Consider the following 18,667-nt stretch of genomic DNA (forward strand, 5'->3'; position numbering starts at 1 on the left):
GCCAGAATACAGAAAACAAATGGAAACGTTAACTGATGCACATGGCAGAAAAATAGAGACATAGGTCTCAGCAGCCAATCATATCTTTGTTCTACTATTTCCTGTAATTATAAAGTACAAGCATATCGCCTCTTTACCAAGCACCTAGAGTCTCTGCCCCTACAGAGCCCCCGCGGCCCCCAGGCCAACAGAGTCCTCGAGGCCCCCAGGCCAAAAGAGCCCCCGCGGCCCCCAGGCCAAAAGAGCCCCCGCGGCCCCCAGGCCAACAGAGCCCCCGCGGCCCCCAGGCCAACAGAGCCCCCGCGGCCCCCAGGCCAACAGAGCCCCCGCGGCCCCCAGGCCAACAGAGCCCCCGCGGCCCCCAGAGCCCCCGCGGCCCCCAGAGCCCCCGCGGCCCCCAGGCCAACAGAGCCCCCGCTGGCCCCACAGAGCCCCTGCGGCCCCCAGAGCCCCCGCGGCCACCAGAGCCCCCCGTGGCCCCCAGGCTAACAGAGCCCCCGCGGCCCCCAAGCCAACAGAGCACCTGTGGGCCCCAGCCCAACAGAGCCCCCGTGGGCCCCAGCCCAATGGTCTAAAGGTTAGCTTTATGGTCAGAGATGTATTTGTTTCTAGTGGCTCTACCGCTGAGCCACTGGGCTCACACATTGTTTTGCTTTCTGTGTACAAAGATACACTGCCACTCAATCACAGGGAAAGATGAGTAATGGTGCAAAAAAAATGGACAGCCTATCGAGAAAAGCAAAATGCTCATAGGGCAGCACTGGTTAGCTTTAGGACCAAGAACATGCACCCTGTTCATTCTATATCTCTTTTTTCAGAGTCCATTAGCAAATCTAGTATCACTGTGAAGGTTTTATCTGTGTGTATCCCTGTTTTTCTTTTATTCATTAGAATGTCAGATATGGGTATGAGATTCTGATATGAAATTAAAAGCAATTAGCAACTAAATGCCTCCCTGTAAACTCCTCTGCAAATCAACATAATCATTTATTTATGCATTGTAAACTGTACAAAATTACTTAATACCGAGTCTTTCTGACTGGGAGAAATAAAGTTACTTCAAAGACAGAAATTAGCTATTTGATGCATTTAAATTCCTCCCGAATATCATTACAGATCAGGCGTAATGGAAGGAAAGATCACTGCGCTTTTAATATAAAGAGGTGGTCTTCACCACATACAGCTTTTTTGCTTAAGGTGATAGTAGCCATCATTGTCTATTTAAAATGGTTAAAGTGTAATCTTAATTTTAAAAAAATGAAAAATGTAATATATTGCAGCTTACCTGCTCCCTTACAGTAGATGTGGTGGCTGCATCTATGTCCTTTTTACAGGCCTTCTTTTCACCTGGTGATTGTGCCCAATAACACTTCCTGTCTTAGGGTGACAACGCTCACTGAAATGTACCTATGGAGGGGCAGAACTGTAAATCTTGGCTGATCTCCCTATTTGAACTTCAAACATTTTCCCTTCTCTACATCTCCACCACATTGAGGGGAAGACGACAGAACATACCTGAGAAAGCTGATAAAGTTTGGGATTTCAGGTCAGTCCACAGAAAGTTTCAAGGACACCAGAATTCTGATAAGGGTGGTACTTTAAAGAAGAACTATAGGCAAAACTTTTTTTTAATTTTGGATAGAGTAAAGGAAGGTTATAACACCTGTGAGGTTTATTTTCGCCATCTTTGTCCTATTGGGGAGATTTTTCTTAACTTCCTGTCCTATAAGCAAACAGGAAGTGAGAGAAAATACCTGCAAGGAGAAAACCCCTTGACAAGGATTTCCTTCTGTAGAGACCTGGTATGGAACTGAGCAAATAGGACCGCCTCGAAGGTGGAGACCATCAGGCCCAGCACTTGTATGCAAGTCCTGAGGGATGATCGCCGGTTGCACAGCAGGAGCCGTGTCGCATCCTGCAACTTCACCTACAGAAGAAACATCTGGGCTAAGGTCGTGTCCAGGGTCAGGCCCAAATAGTCCAGTTTTGTAGACGGAAACCAGAACAGATTTTTGGAAATTTAGTTTCCATCCAAACTCTTGCAAAGTTTGCACCGAAATGTCCAGATTGTCCTTCAGGGCAATTGGAGACTTGGCCCGCAGAAGGAGATCACCCAGGTACCCCAGCACCGCAATCCCCTTCTGTCTCAGTAAAGCCAAAACCGGGGCCAATTTCGTAAATATACCGAGGAGCCAAGGTGAGACCAAAGGGTAATGCCACAAAGTGATAGTGCTCCTCGCCCACAGCAAAGTGAAGGAAACGCTGATGCCTGACATATACTGGGATATGAAGGTAAGAGTCCTTGATATCGATAGAGGCCAGGAAATCTCCTTATTGAAGGGATGCCACCACCTTGAGAATGGACTCCATTCTAAACTTCTGAACCCGCACAGAGGGTTTAAAAGCCTTGAGATCCAGAACGGACGGACCTTGCCTTCCTTCCTGGGAACACTAAACAAGTTTGAATAAAATCCCTGAAAGCAATGACCCCCTGTGAGAGCAGATCCTGTACTGCCCCAAGAAGACCTTGTAGACGATCTGGGGACAAACAAAGATTGGAAGGAAAGAAACCTTGCCTGAGGCAAGGACCGAAACTCGATATTGTACCCAGACCGAATCAGCTTGTGGACCCATTTGTCTTGAATCTAGGAGGTCCACGGATCCGGACAGAAGCGAAGATGTCCCCCCACCCCTAGTACGGTTTAGGGCGCCCCTTCAGGCAGAAGCGAGCTTGTCTGTGGTCCTGGAGGGGCCTGCTCTTGACTTACCCGGCCAGGGCCTCTTGTAACCCGCTGCGGGGTTACAGATGGAATTTGATCCCGGGTCCTTCGATTCCGAAGAACAAAAAGACAGCTTATGGCCCGAGAAGAAAGGACCAGGCTTGCGACGAGTCTCTTTACTCATGACAGACTGCGGAAGCAAAGTACCCCTACCTCCTGTAAGACCCTTAATGATCTCCATGGAAGCCCTGAACAAGCGGTCTTCTACAAAAGGGAGATCAGTCAATACCTTCTTGGAAGCCTGGTCCACAGACCAGTATTTCAGCCATATCATGCGGCAAGTCACTGTCGTCACAGACACCCTGCAGGCTAAGGGGGCCGCATTCAGAGAGGCATCACACATATACTGCAACCCCTGGACCAACTGGTCCGTCAGGTCAGGAGTAGGCTTGTGACGGTATCAGATTTTCATGCTGCGATTAATTGATTAAGGTTTTGCCACGGTATACGGTATTATCACGGTATTCTATTATTAAATTTAAATTATTAAATTTCCACCTCACTTCAATTTCATTGCTGAATTTAGGGGCTTTGGTTCACTTATGCACATTATTATATAGTCAGTCAGTACAGACTCTGTGAACCAGGCCTAAAATAGGTCATCAAGCAGTGTCTGGCCTAACTGGTGATAACTGGTCCTGGCGCTCGGCTCCGATCCGATGGCCTGGTCATTAAGAGGGCAAATCCTTGTGGTCAAGAAGTGGTTAAACCTGAAGGAGGTGTTGTTTATAAATGACTTTACTATTGCTTTAGGCCTGGTTCACATGTATGCGGGTTGGTGGTTCACATGTATGCGGGTTGGTGGTTCACATGTATGCGGGTTGGTGGTTCACATGTATGCGGGTTGGCGGCCCACATTTGCACAGGCATAGCAGCCCGTTGATTTGAACGGGCTGCTATGCCCTCATTTTCCGCAGAAAAAAGGTGCATGCAGCATTTTTTTAAAATTCAGTGGCCTTGAAATCCATCCTGCTTTTGCACCATGCGACTAACCTGCAGTTCCTGCTCTGGCAAGCTTTCTGCATTTTTTGTAGACACTGCTTGATGGCTATATAATAATGTAATGTGGGCTGCTATGCGTGTGTGTGTGTGTGTATATATATATATATATATATATATATATATATATATATATATATATATATATATATATTAGAGCTGCACGATTCTGGCCAAAATGAGAATCACGATTTTTTAGCTTGGAATAAAGATCACGATTCTCTCACGATTCTCTGTGTAACAAAAAAAAAAAAAATTGGGATAACTTTACTGTTACGTTTTTTTTTTTTTATTATTCATTAAAGTCTAATCATTGCGTTTGAAAGACTGCTGCGCAAATACAGTGTGACATAAAATATTACAACAATCGCCATTTTTTTTCTGTAGGGTCTCTGCTAAAAAAATATATAAAATGTTTGGGGGTTCTAAGTACTTTTCTAGCAAAAAAAACTGATTTTAACTTGCAAACAACAAGTGTCAGAAAAAGATCCAGTCTTTAAGAGGTTAAACTTCCTTTCTCCCTGGCAGAGGGAAGGAAAAGATACAATGTAATCATTTTTGTTTATAGTTACTGGGAGACTTAATGCTGAAAGGCATTAGCTGTGTGAGTGAATGAGTCATCCAGCTCACTGAAATGTATCAATTCACAAGTCAGGCAGACTTGACAGAGAAACTCGGTATTTTAAAAATGCCACAATAACAATACCGTGGCTATGCAATACCGCGATATATCGAATTACCGAAAACCGGCATATGTCTAGTCAGGAGGAGGTTGTCCACCTTCCAAATCCTGGCACAGGAGCTTAGCCCATTCCGTTAATGTCTGTGAAACCAAGGTTATGGCAAACACTGGCTGCAGAATAAAACCGGCCATGGGAAAAAAAGGTATCATACCAGATATTCAGCTCTCTTGTCAAAGGGGTCCTTCAAGGATAGAGAGTCCTCCACCGGAAGGAGGGTGGCTTTAGTCAACCTGGAAACCTGAGAGTCCACCATGGGTGGTACTGTTAGTTTCTTTAGCAGGGACTCTTTAAACAGATACCTTATAGCAAAGCGCTCAGGGACCCTGACAGTATGTTAGGGGGAACCCCCCTGACTTGCGACAATGTTGTCGAAATAAGCAGGTAAGGGGAATACCTTTGCTGCCTTGATGGTTCGTTGCAGCCGACGCAGTGGTAGCTGCGTCCTCGAATTTTAAAGTTTCCCGCACTGATTAAATCAATGCATCCACCAGCGCCTTTTCATGCGAGACTGTAGTGGAAGAGGAATTATCCTCACTATCAGAACACTCAGGGTGCATGAACACAGACCCAATAGGGTGACTCGCGTCTACAGCGGCCAAATCAACCTCAGAATCTGAGAAGGCAGAGGATGCAGGTGAAGGACGCTTTTTACTCATCCTGTTTTGGAGGGCCAAATGTACTTTAGACACCAGTGAATGCAGGACTGCCGTTATAGCAGACCAGACGGACTGGGACCCCGCAGGTGCCGTAGCCTCAAAGGGGGGGTCAGGTGGTGACACGTGCTCTAGGGACTATATGGTTTAACCTGGAACTGCCAGCAAAATGTGTAAAATTGCTGTGAAAAATACCAACTTGCTACTGCACCAGCGGAACTACAAGTCCCAGTGCAACAAAATAGACATAAATACCCCTCCCCCCCCCAGGGACTTGTCAACCCCTTCTCATATGCGGATGCAGAGTGTCAGGCTGCATGCTGTGCAGTGATCAGAGAGGAAGAGGAAGTTCATAGAATTGCCACTAGAGGCCCACCGCTGAATTACCTCCCCATAGACTGCAAAAGCATGGCCACCGGACTACACAAACATGGCCGCCGATAGCTACAGCAGCCATCCACAACAAAATGGCAGCTGCACGCGGCACCCACGCGGCTCCCGGGACCTGCCAAGGACCACCAGGTACATTTGGATAGCAAGGGGGGGGGGTCCCACTAGGATCATGCTCCCTAAAAAGCCTGTGTTTGTGCTGACCCCGGCCCCCAGCACCTGCTTGATGACACCACCACCATAAAAATCAGGCATGGCCGGATAGGTATGGGTGAATGGGGGGTGGTCCGCAGAGGGACCCCGATGTTAAGAGGGAGCGTAAAAGTAGGAAGGAAGGGCACTCGGGGTCCGACCAACCCAGGGAGGGGCCCACGTCCACCCTGAGGGGCCACTACTTACCACACCCTGGGATCAGGCGGGCACCACTCCAGGCAGACCAGCCACCATCATGGCATGGGGATGCTGCGGGCCAGAGGTACGCTACGACACAGGTCATGACTAGGGTCGTGACTAGGGTGCGTCCTCACGGGACGTTTAACTCGCCGGCAAGCGAGGCTATGTTGAGGCCAACCTAGCACAGAGCTAAGGTTGGGTTGGTCTCCCTAGCCAGACAAGGAAGACCGTAAGCATCTAAGATATCCAGTCCATCGCCCAGTCCGGCAGTTGATTGTAGTTCTCACAGAAACAGAAAATAATAAAAAGAAAGATTTTTGTTTAAAAAGGAAAAAAATGCTCGGACTAAAGTGCCCAACAAGGAACTAGGACCTTACTCCTGACTAGGCAGAAAAAAAACTGAAGCCCTCTAGCACGAAGTGGGAGTATACCCCCTAGGACTGCCCTATAGGAGTGGTCTTTTTTTTCCGCCTAGTGTCTTACTCCTATGGAGAGCAGCATAAATCCATCGGTCAGGAAGATATGGAGCTGTGTTCGTCAATGAACGAAAGCGAAAATACAGATTTTTACTTGTAACCAACAAATGTCAGAAAAAGGCCTGGTCTTAAAGTGGTGTGTGGGGGTCCACAATGCAAGCGTCATTTTGGGCTTTACATAAAACAAGAGCTAGAGCTTTATTTTAATATTATGCACATAATGTAGTAAGCCTGGCATTTATGTATTGTTTGGAACAGCCCTTTAAATTATCATTGGAAACAAAAGGAAAGCGAATACGTAGCAGGGGACTGAAACTAGTAAAATTAGAACCCCAGAGAAAAGTCTGTTATGCCATTAAGGAAACCTGAGCCTTTCATAAAACCTCGACCTCTAAAAACTCAGCAAGCACTGGAAATAGAACACAATATATAATATAGTCCCCATCATCTGTCATATCTGCCATAAGACAGGAAATTGTATTGCATCACGAAGCTTAATGTGTCCTTCAACATTCTAGACCAAAATACACCAGGAATTACAAATGGAAATTTTGCAAATAAACAAATGTGAACCTATTCTGGACAGTTTTGTCCTGCGGCTAGTGACTTCGTTTAACAGAAGTCTATGCAAGTCACAATGAAATCGAAAAAAAGGTGTGCAGGGAGCTTTTTCTGGGTCACAGCAATTTGAACAGTTCCATTGCTGGCAATGGGGTGCGACTGGCAAATTGCATGACAAATCGCACAGGTGTGAATGAGGGCTTAAAGAATAACTACAATTTGGTCGAGAAAAAAGGTAGCCATATTGCATTGCATTTTACAAAAAATGCCAGGGTTGCAGACTGAGCCCCCGTTCACACTGGGGCGACCTGTCAGGCGACCTGGTCGATTGACAGGTCGCCTGTCACAGAGAAGCTGTGGACCCGTTCTAATAGGAGCGACACAAGTCGCTCCGACTTAGAAAAAGGGTCCGGAGCTTCTTTGGGGCGACCCGGAGCGACCTGCATTGACTTCAATGTTCAATGCAGTGCGAGCAGCGCGCCGCGACCTGTGAGGTCGCCCCGGGAAGTAGCGTCGCCCCAGTGTGAACGGGGCCTTAAAAGGTACTATTAAATAACATTTAATTACAATGTGTTGCAAATGTATACTCTATTTTTTTTTCTTTTTTTCTACCACTAAAAGTGATGTTACCATTTAGAGGTACATGCCAGGCCAGAAACATAAGAGCTACCATTATGGAATGTGCAAGCTCCATTCCGTACCATTTGTCCTTCATTCCCAATGTGATGAGTTAATGACCTGTAACAAGCACCTGAAATATGTTGGGACAACTGAGAAAGAAGGAAAGAAAGAAAGAAAAAGAAAAAAAGAAAGAAAGAAAGAAAAAGAAAAAGAAAAAGAAAAAGAAAGAAAGAGAAAAAGAAAAAAAAGAAAAAAAAGAAAAAGAAAGAAAGAGAAAAAGAAAAAAAGAAAAAGGAAAGAAAAAAAAAGAAAATGAAAGGAAAAAGTAATAACAAGATTTGGTCAAGCTCCCAACCTCAACACTCCCAGGATCTAGGAGGCTTTCAAGGTATTGAAACCAGGGATTCCACGTTTTTTCAAACCTGGCTTGTTTGGCACTAAGGATATTTGTCAAATTTTTTGTTACTTCTAATCCGGGATATTTTGTGTTTTACCAATTTGGCATTAACCACAACAGATTTCCATGCTCGTGACATAGTAATTTTAGCTACTAAAAATATAAAAATGAGGGTTTGGAGGTGTCTAAGGGACCTCATCCAACAAGTCTGCAAACAGTGCTGTTTTAGGATTTTTGGGTATGTTTTTTCCGGTCACTGAGTAAACAAGGTTGAATATTGCGATCCAGAAGCGCTGGATCTTCGGGCAGGACCACCAGACATGGAAGCTATCGCTCTCTCGCCCACATCCTCCAAAACAGAGGGGGGTGAGGGTACCAGGGTAGAGTTTTACCAGCCTTGATGGGACAAGGTACCATCTGGACAGCACCTTGTAGTTTACTTTCACCAGGAAGACATTGAGTATTCCTTTGTGCACCATGATCGACCACTGCACCCATGGGCCCATATACTGCTGCATATACAAAACCAAAAACATGTACACATCAGTATGCAGCCTTTTTGAAACTTGTGTAAATGAGCCCTTAAAGACTTGTCCTGCGACTTGGGACTGCAAAGTCGCATGACAAGTCGTACCCTATGATTTCCAATGAGTACCATTTAGATCTGTGTGACTTCAAGTCTCAACGACTTCAAAGTAGTCCCTGCGCTACTTTGATCCGATTTTGATACGTTTTGAGGTCAATAGACCTCGATTACACAGGCATTGCTTCAGTCCCATTCAAAATCATGGAAAAATCACACGACTGTTAGGTCGCACAAGTGTGAAAGGGGCCTAATGGAGAAAAAAACTGGTTAGAATCAAGAAAACCTAAGAAACAGGTAAAACATTCTCTTTGTCTTTTACAATGCCCTGATTGTAGAGATATTGCACAATAAGATTGTGCTATTTATGGCGAGGTTAAACAAAGCCATACATTATACAATTTTCTGTCCATCGACCATGGGTTGAAGGAAAGAAAATTGCTGGATTCCCCCATCAACACTGACTGCACTATTGTATTTTGAGAGCAGGCAGTTTTCCAGCCATCACACTGTCGGCAGGTACAGCGTCCAGCCATGATCACATTAGGAAAACCCAACAGGCTGGTTGTACTGAAGTCAATCCATTGATCAATTCTAGTACAACCAGCCTGCCCATAGTTGTATTGAAATTCATCTGGTTCCTGCTGAACCAGCCGGCCTAAGGCTAAAAAGTAAACTGAAATCACAGATTTATAAATAAAGAATCCACATTCTAATCTAAAGTACAATTTCTAAGAAATCCATCCCAATTAAATCTAAATAATCCCTCCTAATTAATGAACATAGCAAGATGAATTTGAGTCTTACCTGGGGATTTCTTGGGTGCCCGCTGTGGTACAGCGTATGACTGGCGCGGCAGTAATGGTGACGATGGCAAGGAAACTGAAACCCCCTTGGTGAATCCCATTTTATACAGATCATCCTGGATGCAGGGATTTGGATAATCTCCATTGTGATTTGGGAATAAAATATTTTGTGTGTTTTCTTCAGCTAGAAAAAAAAAAAAAAAAAAAAAGGAAATCATAAATCAAATGAGTAATAAACCAAACATTGCTGTAAATAGGTGACATGTAATACGTTTACATCAGGTTATTAAAAAACATGTTAAACGTAAACCATATAAACCATATTTTAGTCAATTTCACATATACATCAGACATTAACTTTTGCATTCCCTAATTTTAGTTGTTTTGTGACCAGAAGTAAAAAAAAAAAAAGAAAAAAGAAAAAAAAAAGAAAATGGTCAATTGGTTGTCATACCTACCTACCTGTATAGAAAAATCAATCAATACTTGCACCATTTTCTAGTACTGTCAGAGTAGCAAATGCATTCCTGGGCCTGACACTATGTGCTGCCCTGTCTCCTACGTTCTGCTGGTTGGTAGTAACACTCACATATTACAGAATAGGGATATCTTCTATTGCATCATATAGGTCAGGGGTTTTAAGTTTTTTTCTGGTTAAAACCTGCTCAACTACAAGGCCTTCTCCACACTGGAGTATTAATAGATACGTTTACCTGCATGGGAATGCACAGGTGTTCCACTCATCCCTGTGCACTGTGTGCAGGCAGTCCCATTCATGTCAATTGGCATGAAGCTGCTACAGGGACAAAGCTGCTGCCCCCAATATGACATTTGTACAGTTACACGATCTTAAATGCAGACAGTGTGCATTAGGGGCCGTGCATCCACATGGATATCAAAGTGGAAGCCGCAGTTGTGTCCCTGCAGCCACTGCATCCCAATTGACACGAAAGGGACCATCTGTATGTGAATAATTATCATTTATTACAGGTACTTATTTAGCGCAGTCAATTTATGCAGCGCTTTACATATATATATTATACATTCATATCAGTCCCTGCCCTCAAGGAGCTTACACTCTAAAATCTCTAACTCACATTCATACATACACAATCATACTAGGGCCAATTTAGACCGGATCCAATTAACCTACCAGCATGTCTTTGGAGTGTGGGAGGAACTTTGAGCACCCGGAGGAAACCCACGCACGCACAGGGAGAACATGCACACTTCAGGCAGGTAGTGCCGTGATTGAGAGTCGAACCAGCAACCCAAGTGTTGCCAGGTGGAACCGCTAACCACCTTTAGTTTAACAAATCCTTAGGATTCAATCACTCCCCTGTAACTGATAACTGCATACAGTCCTGCATATCATACACACACATTAGTCCTTGTGATTTATGTGCCTTTTGACACTTTTTCTTTTTGCGGTATTTCTTTAACAAAAAAACATGTTTGACTAGCCAGAGTTAGCTCTGCAATCAATTCTCAGCGGATTCGGCAAGGGGTGTTTCGGACTTCTAACCACTGCGTTTACACAGAGTGCAAGGACCATTCTCTGAAGCATGCTGGCAGACAGAAGGCTTTTCTACTGTAGCTGTGGCTGCTTTATAAAGAAAACATAGATTCTGGAAACCTTTTGTTTTGATATACCTGAAATGTATATAGCCAATTTAAACTAAAGGTTCAAATGGGATTTAAGGCCAAACTCCGGACACATAGGGGTTGATTTACTAAAACTATTGAGTGCAAAATCGGGTGCAGCTGTGCATGGTAGCCCATCAGCTTCTAACCTAAGCTTGTTCAATTAAAGCAGAGTTCAAGCAGGATTGTTTTTTTAAAAATGCCCCCTTGATGTATCTAAATTTAATACCAAACTTTATGGATAGGTAAAATACATTTTTTTGTAAGAACTTACCGTAAAATTCTTTTATCTGAGTCCTCTGACAGACGCAGCCACTTCATAGTTTCCTCACAAATGGGTAATGCGCCACCTACAGGAGTAGACTAGGCAGTGAAACTATTTAGAAAAACTTTTCACTAGACACACCCTTAGGGGCTGTCCCCTTAGACATGACCCCCAGACACATCCAGCTTACTAATCAGTTTTGTAGCAAGCAGTGAAGGAAAAAGACAACCAAACCCCATAGAGGGGCAGGGGCTGCGTCTGTCAGAGGACTCAGAAAATAATTTTACGGTAAGTTCTTACAAAAATTATTTTTTCTCTTACGTCCTCTGACAGACGCAGCCACTTCACAGTTTCCTCACAAATGGGATGTCCCAAAGCAGTGTAGGCATGAGGGGTGGGAAGAAACGCAACCACTAAACGGTAACGATCTAACAAGGCCAGAAAAAAACGTAGCCAACAGGGCAACAGAAGCTCAACCAACAGCAGCTAACCCCAAAATGAAAATTCCCCCCAGGAAGGGAAAAACAAGTCTCTTTAGCAAACAGCAGCCTGAAAAACCTTGCGGCCAAAGGAAGCATCTGAGGATGCCAAGAAGTCAATCTTGTAGAATTTTGTAAAAGTGTGTACTGATGACCAGGTCGCCGCCTTAAACACCTGAGCCACAGAAGCCTGATGGCGAAAAGCCCAAGAGGCACTCATGGCTCTAGTAGAATGTGCCCTCACAGGGAAAGGAGGAACCTGACCCTTTTGTGAATAGGCCTGAACAATAGTCTGTCTGATCCACTTGAAAATGGTTGCAGCGGACGCAGCTGAACCCCTACGAGGTCCCTCAGGAAGGACAAACAGGGAACAGACTTCCGAAAAGATTTCGTGGCCAACAGGTAAACCCTGACTGCCCGGACCAAATCCAGAGTATGCAGAGCAAATTCCTTGGGATGCTTGGGCTTCGCACAAAGCGAAGGCAACACAACTTCTTCATTGAGGTGGAAAGTAGACACCACCTTAGGAAGAAAAGATTGGTTGGGTCGCAGAACAACCTTATCCCTATGAACGACCAGATAAGGCGAAACGGCAAGACAGCACCGCCAACTCAGGCACCCTGCGAGCAGAGGTGATAACCACCAGAAAGGCAACCTTCTGGGACAACACAGGCAGAGAGACTTTTCTGATATTCTCAAAGGGAGGTCGTTGTAAAGCGGCCAAAACCAAATTCAGATCCCACGGAGGCAAGGGGGATCTCCTTGAATCAAGGAATTATTCGCCAAGGGAAGCTGGAGGAAAATGGCCAAGGCCGACACCTGACCCCTAAGCATGCCCAAAGCCAAACGTTGTTCCACACCTTTCTGCAAGAAAGCGAAGACCCTCGCCAAAATAAAAAACTGAGACCGGAGTCCCAGCAGGGAAATCTAGGTCCACTCCTAACACTAGGCAGCAAGAAACTGATTAGTAAGCTGGATGTGTCTGGGGGTAATTTCTAAGGGGACAGCCCCTAATGGTGTGTCTATTGAAAAGTTTTTCTAAATAGTTTCACTGCCTAGTCTACTCCTGTAGGTGGCACTTTACCCATCTTTGAGGAAACTATGAAGTGGCTGCGTCTGTCAAAGGACGTAAGAAAAAATTGCTTTTCTAGATGTTTTTTTTTTTTTTTTTTTTTTTACAAAAAACTAACCTTGCTTTCCCCTTCCTTGCAGGCTTCCATCTTCAGTGTGGGCATGTGAAGCCCATTGGTGTCTTCTTCTGGGATACAATGCTGATGGTTACCCAGCTTGCACCCCCTGATCTCGCTCATGCTCATAAACCACAAAGCACAGCACACTCATTATTGTCTTGTATCACGTCATTTCCTGTTTAAAAATAACGCAATGCCAGCCACGGAGAATGCCTATTGACTCTTTGGATTGATGAAACTCATATCCTAGGAGCCAATGTGGCGGCCCGAAAGGACATACCTCACCACAGCGAGGTACATTGGAGGAGGAGCAATTACCCTTTACAAAAAAGGTAATTAGACTACAAGGAAAAAAAGTCCAATGTGGTATTACAAAGCAATAATGAACAGGCAGGCACAAATTTCAAAATTGGGGTGGAACTTCGCTTTAAACTTTGGCAATAAAACCCGAAAGCTGATTAGTTTCTATGCAGAGCTACACCAGATTTAGCAATCTCCAGTTTTAGTATATTAACTCCATTTTGTCCGGGAGTACAAAAATAAGGTAAAATGCTTCCCTTATTCCGCACTCCAGCAGGGTCCCTCAAAGCCTCGTTTCTAAGCCACCCAAGGCCATGGTCGCACACTCATCCTCACTATGTGATAATGCCCATAGACCACCCACAGACTAAAGCATCGGGGAGAAGAGTGCAGCACAGGTAGCCGCTAGAGCGGGGGAAAGGGTACAGTAAGTAATAAAAGCATGTTCCTCTACCCCCAAATATGATTACCATTTAACCTTTGCAACACAGGGGCCCCCACGGCAAGGGAAAATTTGTTTCTACAACCTGGAGTTGAGCTTGAACATAGAAAAATACCCTAAAAACCCTACATGGGATCGCAGTGATGTGAACTGTCAGTTTCCCTGAATGGTACAGTTTGCAGTCAGTGAAGAAAGATGTTCCAGCGCTGGTAACCACACAAGTAAAAACAGAACCTCTGTCTGGGAAGAGATACGCCTAAACTGCACTGGAGTTATGTTAGCAGAGCTCTTGGGGAGGCAACAAAAAATCCCCAAAACATAATTCATAAAAATCGCATTTTCAATCTCTTTACAAACATTTGCCTCCTGACTCCACAAAACCCCGTCTCACTTTACTTCTCTGAAAGTAGTCTCATAAAATCATGGTTACCATCCCTGAAGGATAGTAAAACTCGCAGACAGGAGAGGGATAAGATTTTCAGTTCTTTCAGAGCCAGAAAGAAGGAAGTGAGCGCACGGTCGGAAATCCATTTGTGTAAAAGCGACTCAATCGAAGCAGAATTCATGGGAACGCTTTGAAAGGAAAGCTTTTCCTCTGAACAGGGAAGCAGCAGTGAAAGATTTACAGGGCGCAGATGGAAAACATAGAAATAAATAGCACTTAATTGTAAAGATCCCTTTCTGCTTTCTACTTGTGTTTTATTTGGCTTCACAATGGCATTCCCACAACAATCCTCCCGCCTGTCCTCACTAGTGTAATATATAGTGTAACTCCCTGTATAAGGGTTTATAAAGTGGATACTCGTAAATGGCTTTTCCAGGCGGGGGGGGGGGGGGTATTAAACTGAAGTGGGGTGTGCGTGGGCCTACAAGATATTTTTTTTTACTGTTTCAGAAAACTCAAGAAATCCTTTTAATTGATGTACTTGGTAACTTGTAAAAGCAAAAGTATCAAAAACTATGAGGCACCAAATTAGAGCCAAATCTCATCAGTCTGGGCTCATTTTGTGTCTCCCAGCTAGAATCTGTCTACTGATATCGGCTGAATAATACGATATATGATTTGTATCAAGGCTGATTCTTTGGTTTGTTTCCCAAAAATAGAACTACAGCCGCACATGAAAAGATATACATGTGTTGATTGTAAAGGAATTTTTTTTAAATAAATAAATATGGTATACTAACCTTTCCTGTGTAATGGTTTTGCACAGAGCAGGCCAAATCCTTCTCTTCTTGCTCCTGTCCCCTTCTGAGTGCCCCATAGCAAGCCGCTTGCTATGGGGGCACTCATGCAGGCTTGATCCCAGCAGAGCTGTGTGTATCCACTGACCAACACAGCACAGCTCAGCCCTGTCCCCCCGCTCTCTCCTCAAAGGCTTGAGATTGACAGCAGCAGGAGCCAATGGTTCCCACTAATGCCTCGATGGCCAGTGAGGAGAGTGGAGAGAGCTGCAGATCTCGGGCACAACAATGGATCGAGATCAGGCTCAGGTAAGCATAAAAAAGAGGGTAAGTGGGAGGGTGTGGGGGCAGGGGAATTTGCGCACACAGAAGGTTTTTCACCTTAATGCAGAAAAAGCATTAAAAGTGGTTGTAAGGGCTGAAGGGTGTTTTCTTTATACCTTAATGCATGCTCTGCATTAGGAGCTGCCTTCTCTCGCCCTCCTCACTGGATGCCATTGGTTCCTGCTGCTTTCAATCAAATCCAGTGACAAGGGAGAGGAGGGCAGTGCCGAGCCGCACTGTATGCATCAATTGCAACACAGATCGAGCATGCCAATGTGCCACTATAAGGTGGCTTCCCAAAGAGGCTCACGGAGAACAGAGGGTTCCAGGAGCATTGGGCTGCTCTGTGCAAAACCATTGCACAGAGCAGAGAAGTATGATGTTTTTTTTTTTAAAAAAAATCTACAATCAAGCCTTTAGCCTTGGTTCACACCAGTTCAGCCTTGAAATTGTGCTACTTCAGCACAATTTAAAAGCCACAGATCAGTGTGATAAGGCCTCCAACTTCATTGCGGCTTGCAACCTCATTTGAGAGGCGGCAGTTTGAACAGTTCCATGGTGGCAATGGGGTGCGACTTGTTATGCAATTTGGAACTGTCAAATCGCATGACAAATCGCACCAGTGTTTATAAATACATCTGTACTAAGAGTTCCCTTTGCCCCCCTCCGCAGTCCCACAAATACCTGTTGATCCTGCCAATGAAGTTCACCTAATTTAGCTTCCTGCGAGGACACGGTAACAATGCTGCACTGCTCCTGACTCCAGTGCTGAGTTGTCACCTTCATGTAAGCTTTGTCTGCACAAACTACAGTGAAATAGGAAGAGGATTGTCACTGCTGATTCACAAGCCTGTAGCTTGCCAGTCAGCACTTGGCCACACCCAGTCCTGCCCCCCACCACTTCCACCCCCCACTGTGAGCTGCAGTGTCTGGGAGGGGAAGCTTGTCAGACCCTTGTACAGGACACCGAGGCTGGGTCCTGGAAGGACGCTGTAATTTCCCCTCTGTTTGGATTGCGGTCCCTTTAAGGGAACAAAGGGGTTAACTCACTGGTGAGAGGAAGGGGGGGTTTAAAAAAAAGACAGAAAGTTGTAGGTGTGGTGTGGAGGAGTATAGAGGAGAGGGTGCGGTCAGTATCTTGCCTGAAAACTAGGGATCGACCGATTATCGGCAATGCCGATATATCGGGGGCCGATATGCACTTTCCCCGATATATCGGAATCGACCCCTGAGGTTACCGATATTTCGGGAAAGTGCTTGTACCGGAGTGATGCCTGCAGCTAGAGGCATCACCCCGGGACCGGTGTCCATAGCTGACGGTCGGCTGTCTTGTAATGACAACCGATGCGGCTGAGAAGCTGCTCGGCTGTCATTACAAGGAGCAGGAGGGGACGTCTCCCACCTCCCGCCGCCTTCCGCAGCTCGCCCGGGTCTCCCGTCCCACCGGGAGACCCGGGCATCCTACCTGCATGGCCGCTGAAGCGAAGACCCGATCAAAGCCGCATTCGGCTCTGATCGGGTCTCCGTGTAAAAAAAACCCGGAAGTGATGTCATGATGTCATGACAAGCTGATTTGCCGAACATTGCACCCTACTGAAGGAGGATTCCACTCACTCAGGGAAGGCACATACTGCCTTCTAGTGGAAACCTTTAGGCTGATGCCACACAGGCTGTGTTCAGAGACAAATCACCAATTGTGTGGGATGCTTAAAAAAAAAAAAAAAGTCTGTCTGTCCCTTTGTAGTGAGATGTTGCTCTGTCGCTGGCCTGAACACTGCTGAATCCCAATCACTAGCAATGAGAGTAACAGGTCGCTGTCTCAGCTACTGAGGGAGCAAATCCATTGGGAACAACAGGCAGCCTCTTAGCTATCCAGACAAATTGCCAGCCGTATGATAACATGGCAGAGTCACCCCTCTGACATCAACCTTACCTGAAAACCTACAGTACAATAGTATTCTCCTGCGCTCAAGGATAGTATAATGTTTAAAAAATTAAACAAAAAACTGCGCTTGGGCCTATTAAATAAAAAACAGCTGCTGCACATATGCTGGATAAAACATAAAAATAGTATAAAATTGAAAAGCAGCGCTATATAAAAATTCCAGGTATAGGTAGGGTCCAGCTGATTGGTCTCCTTGAAGTGCCACCACCACCAGAGAGAGAGAGCAACCCCAATCACACTGCCGCTTACCGTCCCACTAATAAAAGAAGGCTCAAAGGTTCCACCAAACTGCTCCTCCAGAAATCCTCAGCGATTCCAGGATCAAGCCAATTAGGTGCGACTCCATACAGATGGTAAAAGGCACATTGATCACTCATATATACCAGAAAAAAGCAAAAAAGAAAACCATAGTGCAACACCTAATGAACCACCATTTAATTTCCTTATGCCAAATAAATACTTACAGGTAATAAGAGTAAAAAGAGCTTATCTGCCAGAGATGTTTGACCGCCAACGAGATGACCGCTGCTTCACTCCGTAGTGACGTCCCGCATCACAGGTCCCGCCCGAGGGGCGTTAGTGATAGTATAATGTTAATGGATATACATCACAGGTTCTTGGTGGTTCAAAGGAAAGCACAGGTTTTGTTGCCCTCAAAGGGTCGGGGGAGAAACCCAATGGGAACACTGTAAAACAAAGAAAAGAGGGCATACCGAAACTTGCGCATTACCCAAGTGGTATCTTTTAATAATGTATAAAAAGAAATATACTCACAAACACATTAATGATAAAAGCATATCAAAATCCATGGTAGACACAAAGCAACCAGATCACAAAGAGTTTTCGCAGCACGTCGGTGGATCTTCCAGAAGGCTGATGTGTTTCGAGGAGAAAGTCCTAATTGGCTCTGAGGAAGAGTGGATTTCTGCTCGAAACGCGTCATCCTTCTGGAAGGTCCTCTGACATGCTGGGAAAAGTCTTGGTGATCTGGTCGCTTTGTGTCTACTATAGCTTTTGATATGCTTTTATCATTAATGTGTTTGTAAGTACATTTCTTTTTATACTTTATTAAAAGATACCACTTGGGTAATGCACAAGGTTGGTGCGCCCATTTTTATTTTACAGTGTTACCTGAAAACCCATCATGGGTCTGGGGAGTTCAAGCATAATGTACAATGAAAACATACACAAGAACGATATTTCAGATTTACTATTTTTAGCAAGCAGGGGCTTTTTGGGGTAAAGAGTGCCTGTGGGGTACAGTTAGCCCTTTTTCCAATAAATAGCAACATTTTTTGCATCCAGGATACAGTTTTCACCAGACTTTATAATAGGATGTGGAAGACTTTTGTGATGTCAGTACACAAACAATACAACGGTCTACAAGGCATTGAAAGATACATGATCACAAATAGTTTTGTGTATTTTTTTTTTTGCAGATCAGGGTTAATTTGGACCCAGTGTAGTGGAATTTAAATAGGTAAACCAGCTAAC

General features: G+C 44.8%; 1 protein-coding gene across 2 annotated transcripts in view; it reads right to left on the bottom strand.

The window, feature by feature from the left end:
* Positions 1 to 18,667, bottom strand: part of TANC1 (tetratricopeptide repeat, ankyrin repeat and coiled-coil containing 1) — a gene marked incomplete at its 3' end in the record, with an annotated part of 423,607 nt that overhangs the window by 233,618 nt on the left and 171,322 nt on the right. For both annotated transcript variants that reach the window (XM_082260319.1, XM_082260322.1), the window contains exon 3: positions 9,404 to 9,586. In XM_082260319.1, the coding sequence (XP_082116445.1) occupies positions 9,404 to 9,586 (183 nt within the window). The remainder of the gene's footprint in view (positions 1 to 9,403; positions 9,587 to 18,667) is intronic.

The sequence above is a fragment of the Pelophylax lessonae genome (assembly GCF_965119305.1).
Source record: "Pelophylax lessonae genome assembly, chromosome: 6".
NCBI lineage: Eukaryota > Metazoa > Chordata > Amphibia > Anura > Ranidae > Pelophylax > Pelophylax lessonae.